At 47.1% G+C, this 23,849-nt stretch overlaps 1 protein-coding gene across 9 annotated transcripts in view; it reads right to left on the bottom strand.

Moving 5' to 3' along the window:
- Nucleotides 1-23,849, bottom strand: part of Dlg3 (discs large MAGUK scaffold protein 3) — a 53,676-nt gene that overhangs the window by 6,280 nt on the left and 23,547 nt on the right. For 4 of the 9 annotated variants that reach the window (XM_028883919.2, XM_028883921.2, XM_028883924.2 and 1 more), the window contains 5 exons: nt 17,835-17,949; nt 5,828-6,004; nt 5,289-5,364; nt 4,416-4,515; nt 913-954 (listed from right to left, as the gene is read on the bottom strand). In XM_028883919.2, coding sequence (XP_028739752.1) covers nt 913-954; nt 4,416-4,515; nt 5,289-5,364; nt 5,828-6,004; nt 17,835-17,949 — 510 coding nt within the window. Of the gene's footprint in view, nt 1-912; nt 955-2,595; nt 2,642-4,415; nt 4,516-5,288; nt 5,365-5,827; nt 6,005-17,834; nt 17,950-18,927; nt 20,180-20,596; nt 21,272-23,849 lie in introns of those variants that run through there. The other 5 variants (XM_028883922.2, XM_028883923.2, XM_037199396.1 and 2 more) reach the window with 4 other exon arrangements.

Here is a 23,849-nt window from a genome sequence, read left to right as displayed (position 1 = left end):
TTACCCGGGTCCAGACTCTCAGCCCGATCCCAAAGCTGCAGCCCAACGTTGCCCCTTTAAGGGTCTATTGATTTGCCCACCTCACACCTCTAAGTAACGTCTAGAAAAGTGGTGCACATCTGAGCTAAGCTCCCAGTGCCCTTTAAGAGCAATGCTGAGCCTGCTCTCTGCTCATGGTGGACGCCCCTCTACAACCTGGCAATGATGAAGTCTTCCTAAAACAGTTGCCAAGACTCGGTGCTGGGTGCCTATGGTCCCCCAAGCTAGCTGCCAGCAGTACTAGGAGAGACAGTGACGTCCGCAGTCCGCATGGAGTCACAGGATACTTGCTACAGGGCTTCTCTGGTGGGGAAGGAGACTTCTGGGTGGAGTTTTTATTTAAGACCTCTAGTCACTGCAGCTCCTCAAAGGCCAATGTTCCCAAAGCTTGGGAGGTTTGAACTGTGGCTTCAATGCTGTAGTCATAGGCACTCCCAAGGCATATTGGGAAATTCCTTCCTGACTATGTAACCCAGCCAGAAGTTAAAGTGGTCCTAGGAGCCCAGAAAAGGCAGATGGAAGTCGGGAGCCATTTTACTTTTGGTCTCTGAACGAATCTGTAACCCTGGCAGTCTCAACAGCCTACATGCCCATGGCAGGGACCTGATCACGGGCAGTTCACCCTTCCCCCAATACCCCAGGGACGGTTTCAAGTCAGGTCCTGGCCAGAGCTAAGGGGCTTAGTCTCTCTCTAATTCACAAACTTCATCCAACCAAGTGAATGAGCCGGCCACAGCATCTCCAGGGCTCCAAGTGTACATGGCTAAAAGGAGCAGCAGCCTCTGAGCGGGGATGGCAGCGGTGCGACACTGGCGTGATGATGGCTGGGAGACATGGGGGAGCTACAAGACAGGGGGCATGACACACACTTACTGGAACTGCTCTCGCTGTCACTGGTGTTGGAGGTCACTCCCTCTGCAAGCCAACAAGAAAGAGACTCCAATTCAGAACACACCGCTGAGAGGTCCCATGCAGCACAACCTCAAATGCGCCAGGAGTGAGACACTGAGCGGCCAAGCAAGTCAGGCAGGCCACAGGAGGCCTGCCACATCCAGGCAACCAACTGGGAAGCACAGCTCCAATCCTGATGTGCTGGCCACCTCCTCCATGTCCCCAGAGCCCACTCAGTTCGCCAAGTCCCTCTATGGGCACGGGGAGCCTTGTTTCCTTTCATCTGAATCAAGCCAGGTCATTTGGATGCTTTCCAAATCCTGTCTCAGAACTCATCTCCCAAGGCCAATGGGCAGGGAAGAAATAGGGACAGTCAAAGACAAAAGCCCAGGCATGCTGCTGCTCACACATTTTCTCCCAAGACAGAGCCACCAAAACTACAGAATTGGGTGACACTCTCCAACTTAGCGGCTCATCACTGGATGATGGAACAGCCACCAGGAACACTACTCTGGCCTTCGGTGGGACCCATAACCTTCTTTCTACCATTGCTGAAGAGAGCCTGGCCTCAGCAGTGAGGGGGGATGCCTCGATCCACCACAAAACACATGTCAAATACAGAGAGACAACAAGGCAGTACGACTGTCTGCAAGACAAGGCAGCCCCCCCCCCCACATCACAGACAGTTGGGACCAGCCCATCTTGGAGTGTGGGCGGAGAAAGCTCAAGCGAAGAGCCGCATTCACAGGAGGCAGACATGGCAGCCCTCTCAAAAGAACAGCAGGCAAATGGAAATGAGACACAGACACACCAAACTATGGAGAGATGCTGCTCGTTTCAGCCAGGACCATGATATGCTGTGCCCACGTCCCCAGCGACTTGCTGAGTTGTCGCACATTGCTCGGCCCTGCATAGCCCCAAGGACAGCTCCTGTGTCTTCCACCTTTATCCTTTACTGAGGGAAAACATATGTGGACAGAACCCACCCAGAAGGCTGTCATGTGGATACCCGCAGTCAGCAAGGATGGCTGCTAAGGAGCCTTCATCTAGGCCTTCCTAGTCCCCAATCTGGCCTAAGTTCCAGAATGGAGATGTCAGGCAGAGCTTTTCTGAGATAAAATCCCTAACTATACACGGCCCTTAAGTGGTGCGGATGGCCCCACCAAGCCATCTTGGCCCCTTAGAGATGCTCTAGGGACAACAGGTGGCCTTGGCCTTATGGTAACACCTGGACCCGTGGGACAGCTCAGATGTGGGGTTCACTCGGTCCCCAGTTAGAAGGACTAGAAAAGCTGCAGTTCCTAACCTTGACTCTTTGCTGTAGGGTTACTTGGAGAAGATGCAACTAGCAGGTTCCCACTGTCGGCAAGAAGCTAAACATCAGCTGAGAACTCACCCTGACCATGCACCTAGAACCACCTCACTTCTACGGGGCCACTAAGCTCACAGGTGTAGAAGGAAAAGACAGACAGGAATGCTGGAATCTGTTAGAATACCAGGGACAATGGTACTGAAGGCACACACATTTCCTCCTACCATAGGAAAGGGTCTCACAAACACTGCCCCCTCCCTCACCCTCTACTCTCACCCAGGTGCCCTACACCCCCACCCCATGATCTCCATTCATGCCACAAATACAGTTAATGGTGTGTAGGTTGGACTTACTCAGGTTCTTTGCTCCATAATAATCGTCACTTAACCCAGGGAAGTCCTGATTTCACAGACAGCAGGGACAGGAAGGGGACAGGAAGGGGAGGGGGGAAGGGAGAGAACCAGGGGAAAGAGAAAACAGAAAAACGAGGGAAGGAAGAATACAGAGGCAGGTGAGCATTAGCGATAGGAGTATATAAAGTCCCATGAAGACTTAGAACTACAGTAAGGTGAAGTCATCTGCTGGAGAAAGAATAGCCCATGTCAGATAAGCTGTCTGGCCCTGGTGATTCAGTTGTGGCCAAAAGGCCTTGGAATAGACCGGCTTTCTGAGGTAGTCTATGTCCTATATCCCCATCGCACGTGACAGGCAACACTCCAAGGCTTAAAGATACCTTCTTTGACCAAATTTACAGTTGTAGCGTCCAGGTCTCTGCTTTGCCCCTGGAACACATCTCCCTGGTGCATGAAGGAAACATGTCTATTTGCCAAGTGTGCAGACAACATTATCATCACCCTGGGAACTTCCCCCACACTACTCCAATCTGTCCAAGCCCTTCAAAGCAAACTTCTCTGTGGTGTGGTGTCCAAAGCTTCCCTAAACTTGGGTTTCTGGAAAACAGGCACCAGAAAATTGCAACCCTAATGGCCAGTGGGCACCCCCAACTGGCTAGGCCATTAAACAGTAACATCTCCCCAGGCTAGGCTCCATGAGGAGGTTCTGGGCTTATGTGGTAAACTGTGGCAACATTACCTCAGATCTTTTTGTTTCAGACTCCCATGCTCACAAGCAGAATCAGCCTCTCTATCCCCTGTCACTGAGCAGTAAGCCCTAGTCTTCATGTGGATGAAAACTTCCTTTGTTCTATCAGGGCTACCCCAGGTAGCCACAACCCACACATATCATGATCACGAACCAGGGGGGCCTACTAGGGGCCATTTTCTACCAGAACTAGTCAGTCTCCTGTCAGACCCCACAGCTCTGGATGACAAGATTGCTCCATGAAAGATGGAGGAGTGATTGGTAAATGAGACACTTACAATTCACAATTTCACAATGACATGAATGAGAAACGACTCTATAAACCTGACATGGTGTTTAAGGTTACTGTCAGAGCAACTAATTTCTGAGGCATGTGGTAGGGTAAGTGATTTAGCAGGATTGAATTGTTTCCTAATGAGGCCTAGTGTTGTAGCCTGTTCTACTAAACCAGCCTTGTGTTTCTCAATAAATCTTTATTTAGATAATGCTGAGCAACACTGTGTCCACATCAACTTATGTGAACAGGAATGTTTTCTTGTGGTAACTGGCTCTGCAAGTACCCTGACATAACATGCTTTGAGTCATGTGGGTGTCCTGTACGCTTGCACACACATGGCATTCCAGAAGCAGCCCCTGACTTTAGGGATCTGGGAAGGGACAGGCTCTTCTCTTAACATACATGAATGAAATTAAGAGAAAGAAAACACAAGAGGTGGAAGCCAGGAGAGCAACACGTAGTTCCTTGATCTTGTTCTCTTGAAAAAACCATTTTCTAACCCTGGCACTAGCTGCAAACCATTCTTTATCACCACAGCACAGCTCTGTCTCACACTTCCAGCACAGGTGCCTGGGCCATCCTCAGAGCCTCCAACACTCAGTCTAAGTGAGAGGCTGTACAAATAAGCCCCACCATCTCCCTGTGCAGGCGAAGTTCTATGCTGATTACAGGTAAGCAGGTGTGTGCGCAGACAAGCACTTGGGCAGCCACCAACTCCTTCTGAGGGGAGGGGCAACTGAGGATGAGAAGACAGGGCTGTGAATGGTCTGCTCTCTGGACTCTGCCGCTACTTACGTTCCTGTATGCTGTTCTCCTGGGCCATGTTTTCTTTGCTCTTGTAAAATGGAAACTTTCGAGAGAGGCGAAAACTCTTTTTACGTTTCGTTTTGACCGACTGTGAAAGAACATGAAGATGGAGGGGAAGGACAGAAGAAAAAAAAAACAACAATGGATTTTAAAGCATGCGAGAAAAACTAAAATGGAGACAATGGTGAACTAAATAAAAGACCATCTTTCACAAATGGAGTCTATGAGATTAAATGAAAGTTGATGTTAAGAGGAAAATCACGTTCACAGGAGAATGTGGCGGGGATGGTAGATGCTCTACCTAGTCCGGGATCACTCCCTGGCCTTCCTACAGAATACAGGTCACTGCTGCCTCCTAGACACGGCCCTAAGGTGCGCTGATGCAGTCATCTACTCCATGCCTTCCTTCCCACTATTGCTTCACAAGTTCTTTGGCCTCCAAAGCTCATCAAAAAATGGTGGAAGAGTGCCCTTGCCCTGTCCTATCTGGAGGCAAGCACAAAGTCTGGAGCTGGTCTTCTTGGCAAGATGACAATGCCAGGTTATGCCCAGGGTCTCCCCAGCTCTGGCAGGGTCTGCTGCCGGGGAGACACCGGAAGTGGTTTCATCTTGCCCACCAAGTCAGCCAGCCCCACCCCTTCCTGAGCCCGTCCCCCGACAGCAGGGCCGCACACTAACTGTGGGCTCTCCGTGCTCCCGCTGCTTGCTGAAGGCAGGCAGTTCCCTAGCAGTGCAGAGCCAGCCCCCTGAGAAAGACAGCCCTTCAGGCTTCCCAGTTCTCCTTCACATCAGGCCACACTCCAAGCCTCTCACCCCTCTTTATACCCTGGCTGACTGCCTTGGATGGGGGTCCCCACTTACCCGGTTAGACTCAATCATCCCTGTCCTGGCATGGAACTTCACAGTTTTCAATCGAGCTCGCTCTTTCTTTTCAACCCTGTTTGGGAGTCAGGAAGTCCAGTTACTGCCAGCACATGGGCTCAGCAATGGGCTGTGGCGGGCACAACAACCATCCTGGCTCATTCAGTGAACACCATGCCCCAAGTACCGACTCCTTTCTAAAAGGCCTAACAAGGCCTGTGCGGTGCTCTCAAGGAACTCACTGTAGGCCAGGCCAACCAAGACAACCAAGCAAGCCTGGTCTGCTGGAGCACGGCTGATTTCTCAGGAGGCAGAGGCAGGAGGACTACAGCAAGTTTGAGGCCAGCCTAGGCTACACAGAAAGTTCCAGGCTAGTCTGTGCTACAGAGTGAGATCATTGTCTCACAAACCAGAGAGAAAGAGAGAGAGGAAAAGAGTGAGAGAGAGGAGAGAGACAGAGACAGAGAGAGAGACAGAGACAGAGACAGAGAGACAACAAGAAGTCAGGAAAAGCCTTGCTAAAAACCTTGACAACTCACCTCTTTTTACTAGGGATCACACCAATCTGCTCACTTTCTCCATGGGGAGTCACCAGCCTGGCTTGCCACCACTCATCATCAGAGGCATTAATGACGTGCAGAATGTCACCATAAGAGAAACTGAGTCCTTGACTTGGCAGGCAGCTGTCCCGAGTCCGATCATAATCAAACAGGGCCCTGAAACACATGACAGGTGAAGAGATCATGCCACTGCTGAGTTCTAGAAGGCTGGTAGTCGGCCAGGACAGAGGAAGAGAGCCAACCCCCAAAAGCACAGTAGTCTCCACGGCCGGGAAGAGACTCTGTGAGACAGTAGCATTCAGGCCCCAGGAAGAAATGTCTCATTCCCCAGGAGCATAAGGGGAAACTCCTTCACAAATCCCATGTCCTGCCAGCTTCTAGACACACAGTGGCAGGCCATAGTAGGGCCTGCTCAGCTGCCTGCCCTCTCCTCTCCAATGCAGCACGATGTGATGGCAGGAGACTTGGAAAGAAATGCAAAACAAAGCTCCGAAGTTCAGGTCTTCCTGGTGAAGCTAGCCTGTCATGTGCACCAGAGCTTCCTGTTCAGGGAACAAGCATGCCTGAATAAAATCTCTTCACCCTCTCCTCTAGTAACTACGTGTGGGGGGCCAGCACAAATAGGGGACTGCAGTAACCAGTTTCATTATTTTTTTCTACCCACAAAGGAGACTATCTTCTTCATGTTCTTTTCTAAAGTTTTATTTTTATTTATGTGCGTGGATGAAAGGGTGTGTAATGTGTGCTGATGCCTGTAGAGGCCAGAATCCCTGGGAGCTGCAGGAACAGGGGGTTGTGAGCTGCCCACCTTAGATGCTCGGAACCAAACCCGGGTCCTCTAGAAGAGCAGCCAGTGCTTTTAACTGCTGAGCCATCTCTCCAGTCGTCCCCCTCTTTTTGAGACAGGATTTGTCTGTGTTTCCCTGGCTGTCCTGGAACTCACTATGTAGACCAGGTAGGCTTTGAACTCAGAGACCCACAGGCCTCTGCCTCCCAAGTGCTCATTCTTCTTTAACCACGTACACAGGCCAGGGGACTGGCCAACAACCAGTGCTAAAACTTTACTTCCACCCCACTTGTCTCACTCAGTTGGAAGCTACAAGTCCAACATACCATAGTTCAATGTTTACAAGCCCAGATGAAAGACAGGATGTAGAAACAGAACCCTTGAGACTTGGTGTCAAGACAACTTGAAGATAAAAACATCCAAGCTCTAACAAAAAGCCCTTTAAGTCTCAATCCATACACTCCAAACAATAAGGGCCGAGGCAGAGGCCAGGAGATAAGGCATTTGGACTATAGGGTCTTTTCCAAGCTCTATGTGACAGGATCAGAGCTCAATGCATTTGAAATGAATTGAGTTCCATGCAACCTAAAGCAAGGCAGGCATCTGTCAGCTGTTCTACAAAGACCAACAAGCTGGAGCAACCTAATTCTAACTGATGAGCAATACACAATGGCGTTATAAGCTTCAAAATTGGGGAAGAACAGAATCTGTATTAAGCACACATTAGTTTGGAAGTTTGGAGAAGGGGGCAGAAAAATATCAAAATGAATCAGGAGTTGAGTGTAGTGGCCACAGGCTGGTGGTTATAGCACTGGAGGGGCTATGGCAAAGGAATCATGAGCATGGCATACACAGCATGATGCTTTGAATGAGGATGACCCCCATAGGCTCATATATTTGAATGCTGGTCCACTTGGTAGACCTGTTTGGGAAGGATTAGGAGGTGTGGTCGGTCTTGTGGGAGGTGGTATGTCAACTGGGGTGGGCTATGAGATTTCAAAGGCCCAAACTACTGCCAGGTAGCTCTCTCTACCTGCTGCTTGTTGATCAGATGTCAGCTCTCGGCTACTGCTCCAGTGCCATGCTTCCCTGCTGCCATGCTCCCCACCATGATGGCCATGGACTAACCCTCTGAAACTGTAAGGAAGCCCCCACTGGTGCTTTATTACTTGCTTGGTCATGGTGTTTTGTCGCAGAAATACAAAAGTAACTAAGACAATAAGGAAGATCCTGTCTCAAAAATGAAAAACAAAACTAATGCCAAACAAAAGAATTAAGGTAGACTAGGGTGTATGTGTAAAATATGAGAAGCCAGGGTTGACTGGGCAGAAATACAAGGTGTATTTTAGCATCCAAAGAACAGGGCTTGACCTTTGCCGACAACAATAGCAAGCTGGGGAACAAGGGAAAGTGAATACGCATGTGTTTTCTAGATGCCAAGAGTCCAATAATTGGTCATTTTCAACTATCTGGAGATCTGACTAAGACTCATAGACATCTACTTCTGAGATAAGTTCAGGCACTGTACAACGTGAACATACACAAGCAGCTGGAACAAGCCCAGACCAAGCCAGCTTTGAGAAAGCCAGTACTTATCAATGCACATTAAGAGCTGTACTGTTCATTTTGTTTTGTAACCACAGCATGTGTTCCTTTTACAATTTCCAAAATGTAAGTCGATTAGAGGAAAAATTGAGAAACAGCTCCACTAAGTACAGGCTTGAGCCTTTTACTTCAGGAGAGGCTCTAAGCTCCCTGGCAGACAAGGTCAAAGTTACATAACTCCAAATCCCCATTAAAAAGTAGCACCTGTTCCATCTGGAGTTTGTTTGACAGCTTCATGAACGATGAGCAAGGCTTTACCGAAGAAAGGGATGGACGATGCTTTTAAGCTACAACTTCGTTAAGGACACAGGAACATGATATCTCAGTTTGGAATTCTAACTAATATGTGCAGTTATGAACCCAAAAGATGAATTAAGAATTTCCTTTTCTATCAATCAGGGCTGCCAACAGGAAAAGAACTAAGTAGAACATTGGGGCCTCAAAGTTCACTTTGTCCACTTTCCTGCCTAAAAGAGGAAATTTCTCCCACATTCTTGAAGCTTCCTTCCAGCTCCAGCACTTACTGAGTCTGGGTCTTTCCTTCAACAGTTCCTTCCTTTGTCCTGATTTTGGTCTGTTTTCCAAACCCATGATACGGTTTTTTCTCTAAGTCTACTCCTCCTCTTTTCCTGCTGAAATTATGTTATGCTAAGTCCTAGATGAAGGTCAGACACAGCAGTATACAGGACAGCAGTCAGCGCTGTGGGATAGGGCAACTATCAGACCAGGACCCTTAAATGTCAAAAAATGTCATGAGGTCTAAGGCATAGCCAGGTATCTTTAAAAATACACACACTAATTTGCCATATGGCTATGTCTAGAAAATACTGTCCCTCCATTATTTAAATACATTTTGGAGTATTATTTCTGCATGCACTGTGTTAAATATGAGAAGCACAAAAGAATGTTATGCTAAGTTTTCTCCATTTGCAGTTTTGATGGATCGAAAAGGAAGTTCTTAATTAATCTCTACTGTTCTTAACTGAATAGCCTAGCGGAACTTGCCCTCTGCCAGAGGGGCACAGTAGGCTGAGTATGATGCAGCAAGAAGCACAGAAAGGGGACGAAGCAAAACCTAGATCATTCCCCGGGAGTGGAAAGCCTCTGGGAAGCAATAAAAAGGTATTGATTTTTGAATAGGGTCTCACTAAAGGTTCACTATTTCCAAGGGTAAAAATAGGGAGAAAATGGTCTTTCTAGCTAGAGTAAGCAAAGGCCTGGAAGGAAGGAATAAAAGGCATTGGCAAGAGTCATCATTGCATCCATATCTGATTGGGCCACAGTGAAAAGCAGCTGGATTGTCCAGCTGAGGGGTGTGACACTCACTTAATCGGCCTGTGGGAACCACTTCATTGCCTTGACTTTTTCATTATCATCATGTTATGCTTTCATGTGGAAAAGAACACAGCAAAGGAGTATTAAATTCAATCTCTCACATAGCATGTTTCATGTAGCCAAAAAAGGAACATAAACTAGACCCTAATAAACACTTAAAAATATGTCAGCGATCCTCTAAGATCTTTGAAAAGCATACTATGGGCTGGAAACATGGCTCAGAGGTTAGGAGCACTTGTTGCTCTTGCAGAGGACCCGGGTTCAGTTCTTAGTACCCACATGGTGGCTCACAACCATTCATAATTCCAGTTCCTGGAGACCGGACCCCATCTTCTGACCTCCACAGGCACCAGGCACACACACTGTGCACATACATACATGCAGGCAAAACACTCGTGTACATTTCTTTAATCTAATTTTTTTAACAAAAAGGATACTAAACTGTGGACATCTAACATGGTTGCTGGGAGAGAAGGGAGTAATTTTTTTTTCTGTGTCACTGATAAGTTCCCCAAGCTCCAGTAAATAACTCGACATTCATGCTTATGCAAGCAACCATAATTAACCTCAGTGGGTCACAAACAAAAGGGACAAGAGAGGGTAATGGGGATGACAACTGACCAAAATTCATCTCTCTCTCTCTCTCTCTCTCTCTCTCTCTCTCTCTCTCTCTCTCTCTCTCTCTCTCTCTCTCTCTCCTTCCCCCTACCCCAACACTCCTGTGAAATTGTCACAGAATGTAAAAGAAAAACTGTCGCCTTCTATCAATGACAGGCGGCCAAGCAGCCTAGAGCTCTAACAAAGAGACAGGCCTTTTACTCTAGCATCTCTTTCCTCCAAGACCCTCAGAGCACCTCCTCTCCACTTTTCTGCTAAGGAAGTTAAGGTAGATACTGGCCCCTTTCCAGCCAGACCGAGTCACTGTCATGGAATTGAAGCTTACCATATGCAAGGCCTCAATGACACAGGACCATCTCAACATCTGATTCAAAGAGACAGCAGGAAAGAAAAAAGAAAGCCAAACCTTTGTCCTCACACACCTAAAGAAGGACATAATAAAATGATCTGCCGCTGTGTGTGTACACAAGTAAGCTTACCTGAGGACAGGTGTGTTGAAAGATTAAAAGCCTGAGAAACGCCCCCTTTTTTCTGAATCCTTCCTTTTTAACTTATGAATTTTGAACTTCTTCCTCAATTATCATTGTTGTTGTTGGCCATGTATGTCACAGCACGTTGTGGAGCTCAGAGAACAACTTTGTGGGGTTGGTTATCTGCTTTAACCTTTAGGTGGGATCCAGCCAATCAAACTCCGGTCACCACGCTTCAGTGGGAAGCACCTTCACCCACTGGGCCCAATAAAAAGAATTTCACCAAGTCGAGGTTAAGTTAAGGATCAGTGAAGTCACTGAGAAACACTGTGTCATGAAAGGGGAAAGCTTTTCCACTTATTACCAAAGACTACCACTCCCAAGTCCACAGCCACAGCGCTCTGTGTACACAGCAGAAGGCGGCTTCCCAGCCTCTGACCATGGCTGTGTACCAAAGAAGCCCCAAGAAGAGGCAGATCCTGGGGACCCCCACAACTTTCCAATCATCAAGGTCAAAGCAGACAAGATAGGGAATTGTTTGGAGAAGAAGCTACACAATAAGGCCTGGGAGAAGAGTGACAGCAGACGACAAAGAGGCTGGACACACAGTGCTGCCTCACCAGCTGGAGCAGGGACAGCTTCAGGAGTGCAGAGGCTCATGGCCGACTGCCCTGCAGCATACCAACATCGAAGGAGGCCGCAGCCTGCTTCTCTCGGGAGACAATGTTTCCAAAGGTCTTGGAAGCTATATTGTTCAAGAGGTGACCTTTGAAATACCCTCAACGGGATCTTGCATACGCCCATTCAAAGGGGCAATGTGTTATGTTCTGAGGAACTCTGCCCATCTTCGTTTCGGCGGACCCTTCTCTAGTGGAGGGGAACGCAAGGATATAATCAGTTTTAAGCAAACCCATTACCTAGCGAAAGTCTTTGTAGTTCTGATCTTAACTTGTGAGGCTTGAGTATAAAAGATCCAGAGAAATCATAAGCACCTTGCACAGCCACTGTGGCACCTTAAACTTAACAAGCCAGAATACAATGAAAACACAACTACCTGGCGGGAACTGGTTAGGCAGGTTTCCCAACACAGAGCAAACAAGAACATTTTAGTACTACTAGCCTCACAGGCAAGGGGCTGCTTCCACAGAACTCAGGATTATGCCCATCTCCTGACCTAGGAAAGGCCATTTGTCTTGCCTGGGTTGTGTCCCCTGCACAAATCCTCCATGACCTAGGCCAAGTTTCTCCTTGTTTTGTGATCCTGCCTTTTAATCCATTCCTTTATAATTTCTATTTATTGCAATTAATTCTCACATGATTCCTTTTGAGTTTTCATAGTATTATCACCAAGGAAGAGCTTCTGAGTGCTTGTGAAGGGTAGATGAGCCCAGCCTATCCCTCAAAGTATTATCACTCAATGCTCTGCTGCATTTCCCTTCTACTGCAGCTGAGGCCTGGCGCATTGCTAAATGCCATATATGCTAGGGAGCATATAATTCAAACACTGAACAGACCATCCATTGCCTGGTTGACCTAACACAAGCACAGAAAACCATAAAGTACACATCAGTTCTTGACCTTGGTACAAAATTAAAGTTTCCAGCAGCTTCTAAGAACATCCTAAAATTCTAAAGCCAAACTTGCATGGGTACACTCATAAGTGTAGCACCAAATGTGGCCAGCAGAGTCATCTTGGTGCACCTTCAAAAAAGGAGGTCAGGAACTTCATCTCTAGTCTGTCTAAAAGGGCCAGGCCCTGAAGGGCAACCAGGAATCTTAAGGGACATTCAAGGACCAACAACTCACAATAAGAGACCACGCGGGGCTCACAGGCCCTGCAGATGATGGAATGAACAGAATGATTACTAGCACTAGCTCTTGGAAGCAGGCACTTCCAGCAACCACTGGTAGCACTGATGCCTTCCATACATTACTGGTGCTTTTAACAATAGCCTGGATGTGCAGTTCAGCAGTCAAGTACTTGCCTAGTACATGTGAGGCCCTATATTTGACCTCTAGCCCTCCAAAAATAAATTAATATTGTCACCACTCCCAAATTCTGTTAGACAGTAAAGCCTGTCAATAGTTTCTGATTAGCATCTTCATCTACTACTGAAACTTATTAATGAATAAGCCAAGCTGGGCTTCAATGAATACCACTGTGCAAAGTGTCCTGCTGTTGATGGAAGAAGCACTCTCTCTGGTCTTTTTTGATGACCAAGCCAATATACTAACCTTACCTCATTGAATGGAAACTACAGATGCCCCAACAGGATTTCCATTTTAGAGTGGGAAGAAGGTTGGGAGATGGCCGGCCAGGAGACCAAGACTCCCAACGAAACTGCCAGAATGGCGTCCTGAGGCTGCAAAGAATGCAGTCAGAGGAGGCCGCACAGACTTTCAAAAGCTATTTCCACAATTGCACAATTAAGCCTCATGGCAACCTTTAGAGGCCAAGGTCATTCATTCATCTATTCATTTATCAATTCAAAGTCACCGCTGGAATTCTAACCTATTCAGCAGCTTTGCCTTGGCTTCACATGCAAATAGCCTAAATTAAACACCTAGCCAAGCCACTGGGAGCCAGTGGCATGAAAGGTGATTTCTGTGGTCTCTACCAGCAAACACTGCAGTAGCCCAGCAAAAGCCCTAGCTGGGCACAGAGAAAGGCTCTGTTCATCACTCACCCAATAAGAGATGATTCGAGTATGGTAAAGAGAGGACAGGCCTTTCTCACTAAGTTCCTGGTGGCTTTAGAGCCAACAACTGGCAGTGCCCAAACACTGTTATCTTTCCTTCTTCCTCCTGCTCCCCTCTTCAAAACTCCCATCACCCCTCTGGTCAGAACAGTTACCACCCCAGTGCAGCCATGAGAGGAACTGCCTCCTCTAAAATAGCTCTGCAAACAAGAGAGAGCTAGAATCTGGGGGGAGGTAGAGAGGAGCAGCGAGGAAAGGGAAAGGAAAGCGTCAAGAGGGGAAAGAGCAGCCAAACTGAACCCCGAACTGCAGAGTCCAGCTGCATCACCCCGAATAGAGGGGAGCCAGGACAAGAACCAGGCCCGCTTCCCTGAATCTACCCCAGCAATCAGGCTCAAGTTATTAGTTCTGCGCGACTGCCTTCCACAGACCAGGAAACAGAATGTTTAGTTGCTGCACTGATGTCAAAATAAGCGTCAATCATGGCATAAAGTGGCCATTCTTGAGCATTCTGACTGTTAAAAACACATTTTGTAGCAGACCTGGTAGCATAGGCCTGTAATCCCAGCTACTTGAGATGCTGGGGTAGGAGGATCACAAGATTGAGGTCAGCCTGGTTCACACAGTGAGACTCTCTCAAAAGAAACAAAAAAGGAAAAAAGAGCGCTGAGGATGTAGCCCAGTGGAAGCATGTGTGAAGCCCTAGGTTCAATCAACCCTGAGTACTAAGAGGGAAATACCAACTGACCAAACAAACAATAGCAACAACAACCAAAAAATCACTATGCACAGTGACCTGAACCTCTCTACAAGAGGTAGCTAGGGATATATTTTCACCAGCACGCCATCCAACTTCCATCAGTCAGTGGGCTGGGGAAACACTGAAAGAATTACACTTCATTAAAGGTCAGTGCAACTCAGTTCACATTCCAACTTGGGAACTTCTTAGCAGTCTGAGGCAAGCCTCAGTTTCCTCATATGCAAAAATGGGATCGTAATATAGTATTATTTTAAAAAACATTTTAAAAACAACAATAAAGGTCATGCTGTATGGTGATGATGGTTCTCTTGAAGCTGAAGGTGCCAGTGTACTATGGAAAGCTTCTAAGCAGAACAGGCACAGAATAATGTCTTAGCTTTAACTCTCTGCAACGCCCAGGGCAAAAGGTCACCCAGGCTCTTGTATAACCCCTTCAGTGACCAAAAAAATCAAGTATCTTCTCTCAAACAGCAGCCAATCCTTCTCAGCCTTTTTATTATGAGCTCTTTCTTCCTCACACTGAACTGAAATATGCCTTGGGTGACAGAACAAATCTAATTCCTTTTCCACATGACAAGGCAAGGCAATTAACTTAAGGAAAGCTGGGAGGAGGGAGGGAGAAGAGTCCAGTTTGTTGGAGGCATGAGGTGAGCAGCTTTATTTTCTGAATATGTCCATCAGGTTGCTGAGATGTAGGCTTGAGGTTTGGTAAAAAATCAAGGCTGCCATTTGTACAACAATACGATGTAAAGCTGTGGGAAGCAAAGGTATTGCCATCTCAGGATGAGAGCCAATGAGGTGTTTAGAGACAGTTAGCAAGGTAGACAGAGCTTTTAAAGCAGAAGGCAAGAACTTTGCAGAGACACAGGTGATAAAGAGGTCGGACTGGGGTTGAAGAACCAGTGAGCCAGTCACTGAATGTGATGGCCACAAGATCACTGCTGATCCCTGACAAATGTCCCTCTGGAGCCTTCTTGGGCTGCTCAGGAGTCCGATCACCAGGCTGCAAAGCTAGTGCTCGCTCGTGTCATGTAAGGTCACTGACAAAAGTGATTGGAAGAAGTGGCAGCAGAGAGGACAGCTAAGTCCCAAATGTCGCAGCCTGAATGTTAGAAGGATAGGCTTCTGCAAATGATATCCCTTTGTTCCTGTTTCACGGGGGCAACACTGCCTAACCAGTGCATTCTGGACACGAAGAACAGTGAAGCAGCCCGTTCTGGGGTCTGGGCTCTGGCTCAGTCAGAAAAGTACCTGCTATGAGGACCTGGGTTCAATCCCAGCACCTGCATAAAAATGCCAGGCAGGACAGCACATGCCTGCAATCCCAGTGCTGGGCAAGCAGAGGCAGGAGGATATTGGGGTCACCGGCAGTCAGCCTGGCCTACACACCAAGAAGAACCCCATTTTCCTCTGTGTCAGCCTGCATTTGTCCAGTTTGACTAAAGGACTTGCTTTTCTACACAGTCATAGTCATCTTTTAAGGAACTAGTGTTTCCTGCCACAGAATTCAGTGAAAGAGAGAGAGGTAATCGTTTAAGGAATTGTTGGTATCAATGGAATTTTTTTTTTTCTTTTTAAGAATGTAAGAAACAAGTTGAAACTAGTTGTGCAGGCCTGTAATCCCAACTACTCAAAAAGCTGAGGCAAGAAGACCATAAATTCAAAGACTGTGTTGGGCTACAAAGTGTTTTACAGGCCAGCCCGAGCAATTTAGTAAGACCATGCACATCTTAAAACAAATAACTTAAAGGAGCTGAGATGTAGCTGAGTGATAGAGTGCTTGCCTAGCATGTGGGAGGCCCTAAGTTCAAGGTCCAACACACTCCCCACTCACCACCACCGCCACACATGAAAGAGACAAGTGTGTTCACATACAGAAGAACCAGAACCAGGAGTACACTATAAAGGCTGCAGCAGGGACAGAGGAGAGCAGGCCACGGGGTTAACCCAGGAAAGGGCTCCCACTCCCAGCTGGAACCATAAGACATTCTCTCTCCCCTGGCTGCATCTAGTGATCACAAGCAGGTTTCCATTCTAAACCACATCTACTGTCCTCAGAGGACACAGTTATCCAGGCAAGGTTAGGAGCAGGTTACATAAAATGGCTTCACTAGAAGGAGAGGCTTCCCCTTCCTTCCCAGAGTCCAGCTGAGTGGCTACCTTGCCCAAGCCACAGAAAGGTGCTCCACATCAAGAGCCAGTGCCCGCTTCCCCTACCCAGGCAGGGGCAGCACTAGCAGAGGCTAGGCGGAGAGGAGAGATCTAAAAATAAAGCTCTCTGAAGGAACTGTCTTGCCTAAAGAGAGCTTCCCACGCACACTGGAGTGCCACATCTGCGGGGGCTGGAAGCACGGAACGGAACAATCCTGACCAAGTCACATAAGTATTACCCACTTTGGGGGTGACAGCCCATGATGGTGCCTCCCCGTCAGAGACCCACTGTCCATGTCGTAGATCCCAAGCCCGGGCTTTAGTGACCACCAACGGGCCTTTCTTCTCCAGGCGGAGACCGGAAAGCTGGCTGGACCTTGCCAAGCCTCTCTACCCTTCTCTGCTGCCAGCAGGAGGCGAATGCAGCAAATGCTCTCCACCCACAAAGAGGAGAGTGCAGGGTTCACTTCAGAAAAGAGCTCAGAGGGTTCTAGTAGGCCTCAGATGCACAAAGTGCTCCCTAGGCTGACTCCCTGCAGCAGGGTCAGTGACAACCAACTGGAAAACGGAAAGCCAGCACGTGAGAACTGCAATTAGCATTGACATCAGCTAGCTCCCGTCATTTCACACCCCAAGGACACAGTAATTGTCATGTTACCAGGCAACTGGCCTCTCCTTCCCGCCTCCAGCAAGTAGCAGAGGCCACCATAAAATGTTCAACCAGTTCACTAAGCATGGAACTACCTCTGGCTCGGGGAAGTAACCCCACCACCTTCCTGTAAGGTGTCTGACCTTGAAGAGATACAAGGTACTGCTGGCCAGACTGGTGGAGTTTTGCTCAAGAGCCGGGCAGGAAGAAGGAAACTACCTCTAATTTTAAGAAAAGCTCAGTGTCCCCTCACTAGTCTACCAACTGAGGCTTTGTACTTGGATCCCCTCAAGGGTAAAAAGCTCAGTCTTTGACAATGCCATCACATAGCTTTTATCAGTTAGTGCAACGTGATCATCTGTCCCTGCCTTTCCCTTCTTAGGGAGCATACACTATCTTGTCCTATGATTCACATGCAGCGGGTGGAGAGAGGGGGATAGAGACATAGCAGAATATCCAGATGACGGCAACCTGCCAGCTCTTTGGTCTCTTAAGAGACCCTGTACTAGAACACTGTGATAACTGATAGGCTCCTTGGTCTATCATATATATATATATATATATATATATATATATATATATATATATATGGAAGTGGAAGGGGATGCTAAGTTTTCCCCTCAAAGCACAGATTGGAAGCAACATGCTTTGAATATTCAAGTGTTATTTGAATGCTGACTAGCAACAATCACCTAATAGTCGTACAATTAGAGCAAACTGAACATTTCCCGTACTGACTCATTCATGAGCGAAGAGGAAGAAACCAGTTCACAAAAGGGAGGAGATACTGACCATAAAATGCACAGCCTGAGCACACAGTGCAAAGTGTAGATTTAGTGCAGGGAGTACACAATCCCCACCCTACCAGTTAGACAAGAAAGGCTGGGCCTGGTGCTCAGAGGGGCGACTTACCTGACATACAAGGACCTCTTCTCGCTGGTTCGGAGAGACCCAGACCCAGAACTCATGCTGCTGTTCATCATTTGTTCTCGCAAGTCATGTATCTTGGATTCAAAGCGACTGTACTCTGTCAGGGAGACAAGGGGAAAGACAGGAAAGAATGAACCAAGGAGCTCCCTGGGCCAGCACACCCGCGGCCAGAAAGCCCGGGGACTTGGCTTCAAAGCAGCAGGGAGCTGGAATCTTTGCTTTGATAAGCAGAGTCCCTCCCCCAAGTTGAGAAAGACAGACCAACCCCCACCCCAGGGGGGAAAAGCACCTAGAAAAAAAAAAAAGAGTTGCATTTGGGCATGTAAAATGGAAACTGCTTTTATCTGCTTCAAAATCTCACTGATCCTTAAAAAATAACAACTGGAAAGAGGTTCCAGGGCAGCCTTTATAAATCTTTAGAGCAGGCACTAAGGCCAAAGGAGAGCAGATGGGCAAGGAGACTTTCCCAAAAAGCGGACTGCGGAGAACAGATGGCCCTGAGACGCAGGGCGGGGGGCTGGAAAGGACCAGAGGCCATTCAATCACTGTTAGGTAAGGAGGACAGTTTTCCCAGGATGACTTTTTTAGTGGGGAGATAGTGGATCCCAGTACAAAGTCTAAAAAGAAACTAACTGCAATCATTTGTCAAGCATTAAATCTAAATGTCTCCTTACACAACATTTTCCAGGTCTATAATTGCTATGTAAAATGGGGTATACTGAGAGGCACAGGCTAGAGAAATGGCAGAAAACAAGGCGTATTTCAGTGACAAGCTGACTTTAAAGGCAGTCAAAATTTCTGCTGGAGGTTGAAGGTTGGACAACTGCTTACAAACACTTTCAGGGAAAAACTTCCACAAAAGCATTTTTATGCCCCACAGAGGGGCTGGCAAGAAGCAACCCCACCTAGTCGGGGTGACTCTGTGGGAGAAAACACAACACCTGCTCCAACACCTGCCCTCCCCCTCCCCTCCCTCCGCTCCCTGGGCAAAGCGACCTGACCTTCAGCTGGGTGAAAAGGGAAATGCTAAGAAGCCAAGGGGAGGAGGGAGTGGAGTTAAAAGTCACGGAAATACCCTCTTCTCAAAGTTGCTTGTTCTTCACTGGGCTTTCAATGAAGCCAACTGGTTAAATTCGTGTGTTCTTTCATTCATCACGCACTGAGTGTTATGGTGATTTGTCCTCATTACTTACTCCGGTCCCTACAATTCTGGAGGAAGCAGTGGAGTCACTGACTCACCTATTAAATGGGGGGGGGTGCAAAGCAGCTGGACATTGTCCCTGTTCTGCGAGTTACAAGGCAGCACATCAATATAAATAAGACGTCCTAATCTAAATGGAGAGGGTGGAGACTGATTTGTCATTGAAGCCTTGGGCTGCTCAGAGAGACAGGATACTGGCCTCACCCCAGGCTTAGCCTCTAACCCTCCCTGATCAGGGATCATTTCTTGCTCCTTCCTTCTAGGCCCTCCCTTCTGGCTCGCTCACTCAGGGAAGAACTATGCAGGCAGGAGATCTGACCAGACAGCAATTCCTTGTTGATGATGAATCAAAGACCTATACACAGAACCCGGAACCAGTCTAGCACAGTGCCTCCAACCTGTAATCGCAGGCCCCAGGAGGCTAGGTAGGGCAGAAGTGTCCTAAGTTCCAGGCTTGCCTGGAGTACAGAATGAGACCCTGCCTCACCAAAACAACACAACCCCCAAACTCCGAACAGGAGCAGCAAAATGGCATCCAATCTATCTGCAAGCATTTTGCTCTTGTCTATGAACTGCCTTCTTTGGAGGTGACCCTGCCCACTGAACTCTAACCGAGCAGCAGCAGGTCACAGCGGTTGCTTAGTAACTGTGTTTCTAAAAAGAAAAAAAGAAAATCCTGTAAAAACAACCACCAAACCACCATTTCCTCAAACCTCATAATCCAAGGTTGATAATTCTGGACCAGGGGACCCAGTTAAAGTAATGGAAGGAAGGGGAGCGATGATGCTGCTTCGAGGAATCTGTTACTGGTTTTCAGGTTCCTTAGACTGAGTTTGTAATCACTCTTATTCAGATGAACCCCTGGAGTTTCACTCCTTAGCAGTTTCTGACTTCTATTTGGACAGGTACCTAATGTCCAGAGGCACCGAGTAGCCTGTGCTAAATGACTGCTGAGTAAATGAGGGACAATTTAGAAAACTGTGTCCATCTGTTATCAAACTAATAAAGCAAATGATTTATTAACTGGTGGGCGCCAGCTCCACAGAGGATTTTCAAAGGTAATAAAGAAGGACTGTGGGGCTGGAGAGCTGGCTCAGTGATGAAGAGCCCCGGTTGCTCTTGCAGAGGACCGGGTTTGGTTCCCAGCACCCACAGTGGCTCACACCTGTCCTGCCCGCAGCTCCACGAGAACCGATGCTTTAGTTCCAGACACAAACTACTGGGAGCCACTGAGGCTGCCCAACACACTTTGGGGGGCATTACTCACCCCCTGTTGGGTACCAGGTTAACCGGTCCACAGGGCTAGGGAGCGAACAGAGGCTTCCTGCATGCTAGGCAAGCCCTTTCCCAATAAGCGACATCCTAGACTGCTCAACAGACTGTGTAGAACAAAGACAGAACGTCATCCCGGCAAAAAAGCATGTGGAATGCACTTAAGACCATGACTCTTAATATTGTTAAATATTTTCCCAGGACAAAAGCGTCACTTAAAAAACAGCTAAATTCTGAGCCTTCGCAACATTTTCCCTTCCCTTCCACTTACCAGAAAAGCAGTCATTATTTGGAGGGTATCTCTTAGGCCCAAGTCACTGCGTAGGAAGCCACTTGACCAGCCTTCCTTCTGAGAGGCCCCACTTCAAACAGGCTACTTTAAAGAAGCACCACCTATTACTAAAATCTCAAGTCTATTAAACTGCACTTTATTCATTTTTCCCATTCAGATAAACCCAACCATTTGTGACCCACAAAGAGATCCACGATGAGTCATACTTTGCTTCCTCCTTCCCCTTTACCAATGCTAATCACAGAGAGAAAAGAAGCCAGAAGGGACACAAGTAGACGCCAGTACAGAAAGAGGGTTCCTCAGGGGCCATAGAATGACTTAAGGTCAGAATTCTGGAAAGCCCCCCTACCCAGCCTCTGATCCACTGTATCAGAGGCCACTGAACAGAGAGCTGAGCCCTGGGATCTGCCTTCAAAAAGCATCAAGGAACTGTGATTCCCCATCAAGTTGGAAAGCACTGCTCTGATAGGGAAGTCAGTTTGGTTTTGACTAATGGCAAGGCAATGATCCTGCAGAAAGTGTCCAAAGGAAGGCATGGCAAGAGGGCTGGAATGCTCCCCCAAATCAATCTGACAGTACAACCTCAAATCCATAAAAAAAGGACAACGCAAAAGAGGCCAGTGCCCAATGCGAGGATTTTTGTTCTTCTGTTTTGGTTTGGTTGGCTTTTGGTTTTTTTCAAGACAGGGTTTCTCTGTGTAGCTCTGGCTGTCCTGGAACTCACTCTGTAGCCCAGGCTGGCCTCGAACTCACAAAGATCCGCCTGCCTCTGCCACCCGAGTGCCGGGATTAAAGGTGTGGGCCTGGGCCGGCTCTGGGAAAGTTTTTAAAGAACTACAATAGCAGGATCTTTTGGCTTTTTGAGCCCCCACTCTCCTTTGTCTGTTGCATGTGTGTGCTTCCTCACCCCCAATAAATGCCTTTTTCCAACTGCAAAAAAAAACCCTACAAAAGTAACACATGATTTATTTTAAAAATTTTGCAGCACTGGGGGTGAAACCCAGGACTTCATGTATGCTAGGCAGCCCTTGACTTAAAAAAAATGTTTCCACTTTCTTCTTTGGAATTTCTGTACGGTTTCCTCCTTCCACTATCCAGAAGCAAACCACTGTTAGGATTTTCCTTATGTGTCCGTCCTTCCAAGCTTACCTCCATACATCTTTATATCCATGGATTCACAGCTCACACAGACTCACACACACACACACACTTTTCCTTTCTCTGATATGTCATAGAAACCCACTCACATCAATACACAAATATAAGACCTTATACAGATTAACGGCCACATAGCATTGCACCTTAAGGAGGCCATAATATATTTTATTCAGTCATATCCTGGTCAATGTACATTTAAACTCTTTGCTCACTGAGACAGGGTCTTGCTATATACCTAGGATAGCCTAGTGTTTCGTTTGCTATATAGCCCAGGCTGGCCTTCAATTCAATGCAATCCTGCCTCAGCCTCTGGAGTGTTGAGAATACCAACACACACAGCCTATAATTTTTAATACTGCAATCAATGCTGCATTATAGAATTGTGTGAACCTTTCTGAAATATACACTTCCAAAAGTGAGGTGCAGAGTCAAATGAACCATCGATACACACCCAAATCACACAGTTCAGGTACAGTACAGCGGTAGAGCATTTGCCTATCATGCATGTGACCCCGAGTTTCATCTCAGCGCTACACAAAAGCAAGTGTTTGATTGTCACCACTAAACCCTAACATTCTGAAGCCCTTCTGACTGAGAATAAAATGATATTTGGCAGCTTCCAGAAGCTTTTTGGTTTCTGCAGAAGTAGAGGCAAAATTTACCTTTGAGGACAAACTGATCTTTTGTTTGGAAAATAGACTTTAATGAGCCTTTCAGTTACGCAAAGTAAAGGCAAGATTTTACTCTGGAACAGACAACCATTTCCTGACCTTTTGGCAAAGACGAAGTATGGAAAGGATCAGACAAAAGGAGATATAATGTTCTCTGCACAGTAATGGAAAGGGCTGCTCTGCTGGTGGGTGTAGCTGCTGGTACTCTAGCATGAGGCCCCGGGCGGGCCCCAGCTCTCCGTCTCCCTTTTCCAAGCACTGTTAATTCCTTGGTTCAGCTACCACCTATAAGATGTTCCACCTGCCTCTATAAGCATCTAAGACTAGACTTGATCACCCAGTGTCTACCTGAAACCCAAGTCTTTCTTTCCTTACACTAAAGTGTCCCAATACTGTAAGTGACACTCCCACTTTTCCTGTGCACAGCCAACATGGTTCCTCAAGGTCTGATCTTTCTTCTTCTTCTTCTTTTTCTTCTTCTTCTTTTTTTTTTTTTTTTTTTGGTTTTTTGAGACAGGGTTTCTCTGTGTAGCTTTGCGCTTTTCCTGGAGCCCAGGCTGGCCTCGAACTCACAGAGATCCACCTGGCTCTGCCTCCCGAGTGCTGGGATTAAAGGCGTGCGCCACCACCGCCCGGCTCTGATCTTTCTTCTTGATCACATCATGTCCACAGTCTACCTCTTGCTTTCATGGCCACTGCCTTTCTATTGATTTAACCTCTTCATTTCCTCTTGACTATTTTCTTTTCTTTAGAGACCGGTCTCACTCTATTGCCCAGGCCTGCTGAAAATCCTGGCCTCAAATGATCCTCCACCCTCGACCTCCTGAATAGCTGGAACTACAAGTATGTGCTACCACACCAATGTCATAATGTTTTATCTCTGACCCAGCCCTGCCCTCTACCTTAACATAGGTCACACTTTTCTCAGGACCACTGCTCTATTGTGCTAACTGGTCTTTATATCCTTATTTGGTCACCATAAAGCTTAAGTTTCTAGACTTCCCTATCCAAGTATCTACAATCACAGCAACTAAAGAATCCTACCTTAATATCTGAACTAATCATTCAGGACTGTTCCACCATCCTCCTGCCTATTACCTACCTGGTTCTCATGACACAAATGCTCTTGAACTCCTTGGTCTGGGACCCTTGAACACAATTCCTTCACATCTGTTATTGCCTCCTCCTGAAATCTTCTCCATTGCCTAAGGCCAAACACTCTTGGTGCCCTTCAACACCATTCTTCTTAGCATGGCACAAGTTTTAGCCATTCATGTAGTTATTCAAGTATCTACTGCATGCCAGCCACTGTGTTAGCTGTTGGGAATATACTAGTAATCAACAGTCTCTATAAATTCCAATCACATCAACAAAGAAGTATTTAATTACAATTTCAACTACAA

This window comes from Peromyscus leucopus, chromosome X (genome assembly GCF_004664715.2).
Source record: "Peromyscus leucopus breed LL Stock chromosome X, UCI_PerLeu_2.1, whole genome shotgun sequence".
Lineage (NCBI taxonomy): Eukaryota > Metazoa > Chordata > Mammalia > Rodentia > Cricetidae > Peromyscus > Peromyscus leucopus.
The sequence above is the reverse complement of the archived record's forward strand: the minus strand, read 5'-3'. Positions and strand labels throughout refer to the sequence as shown.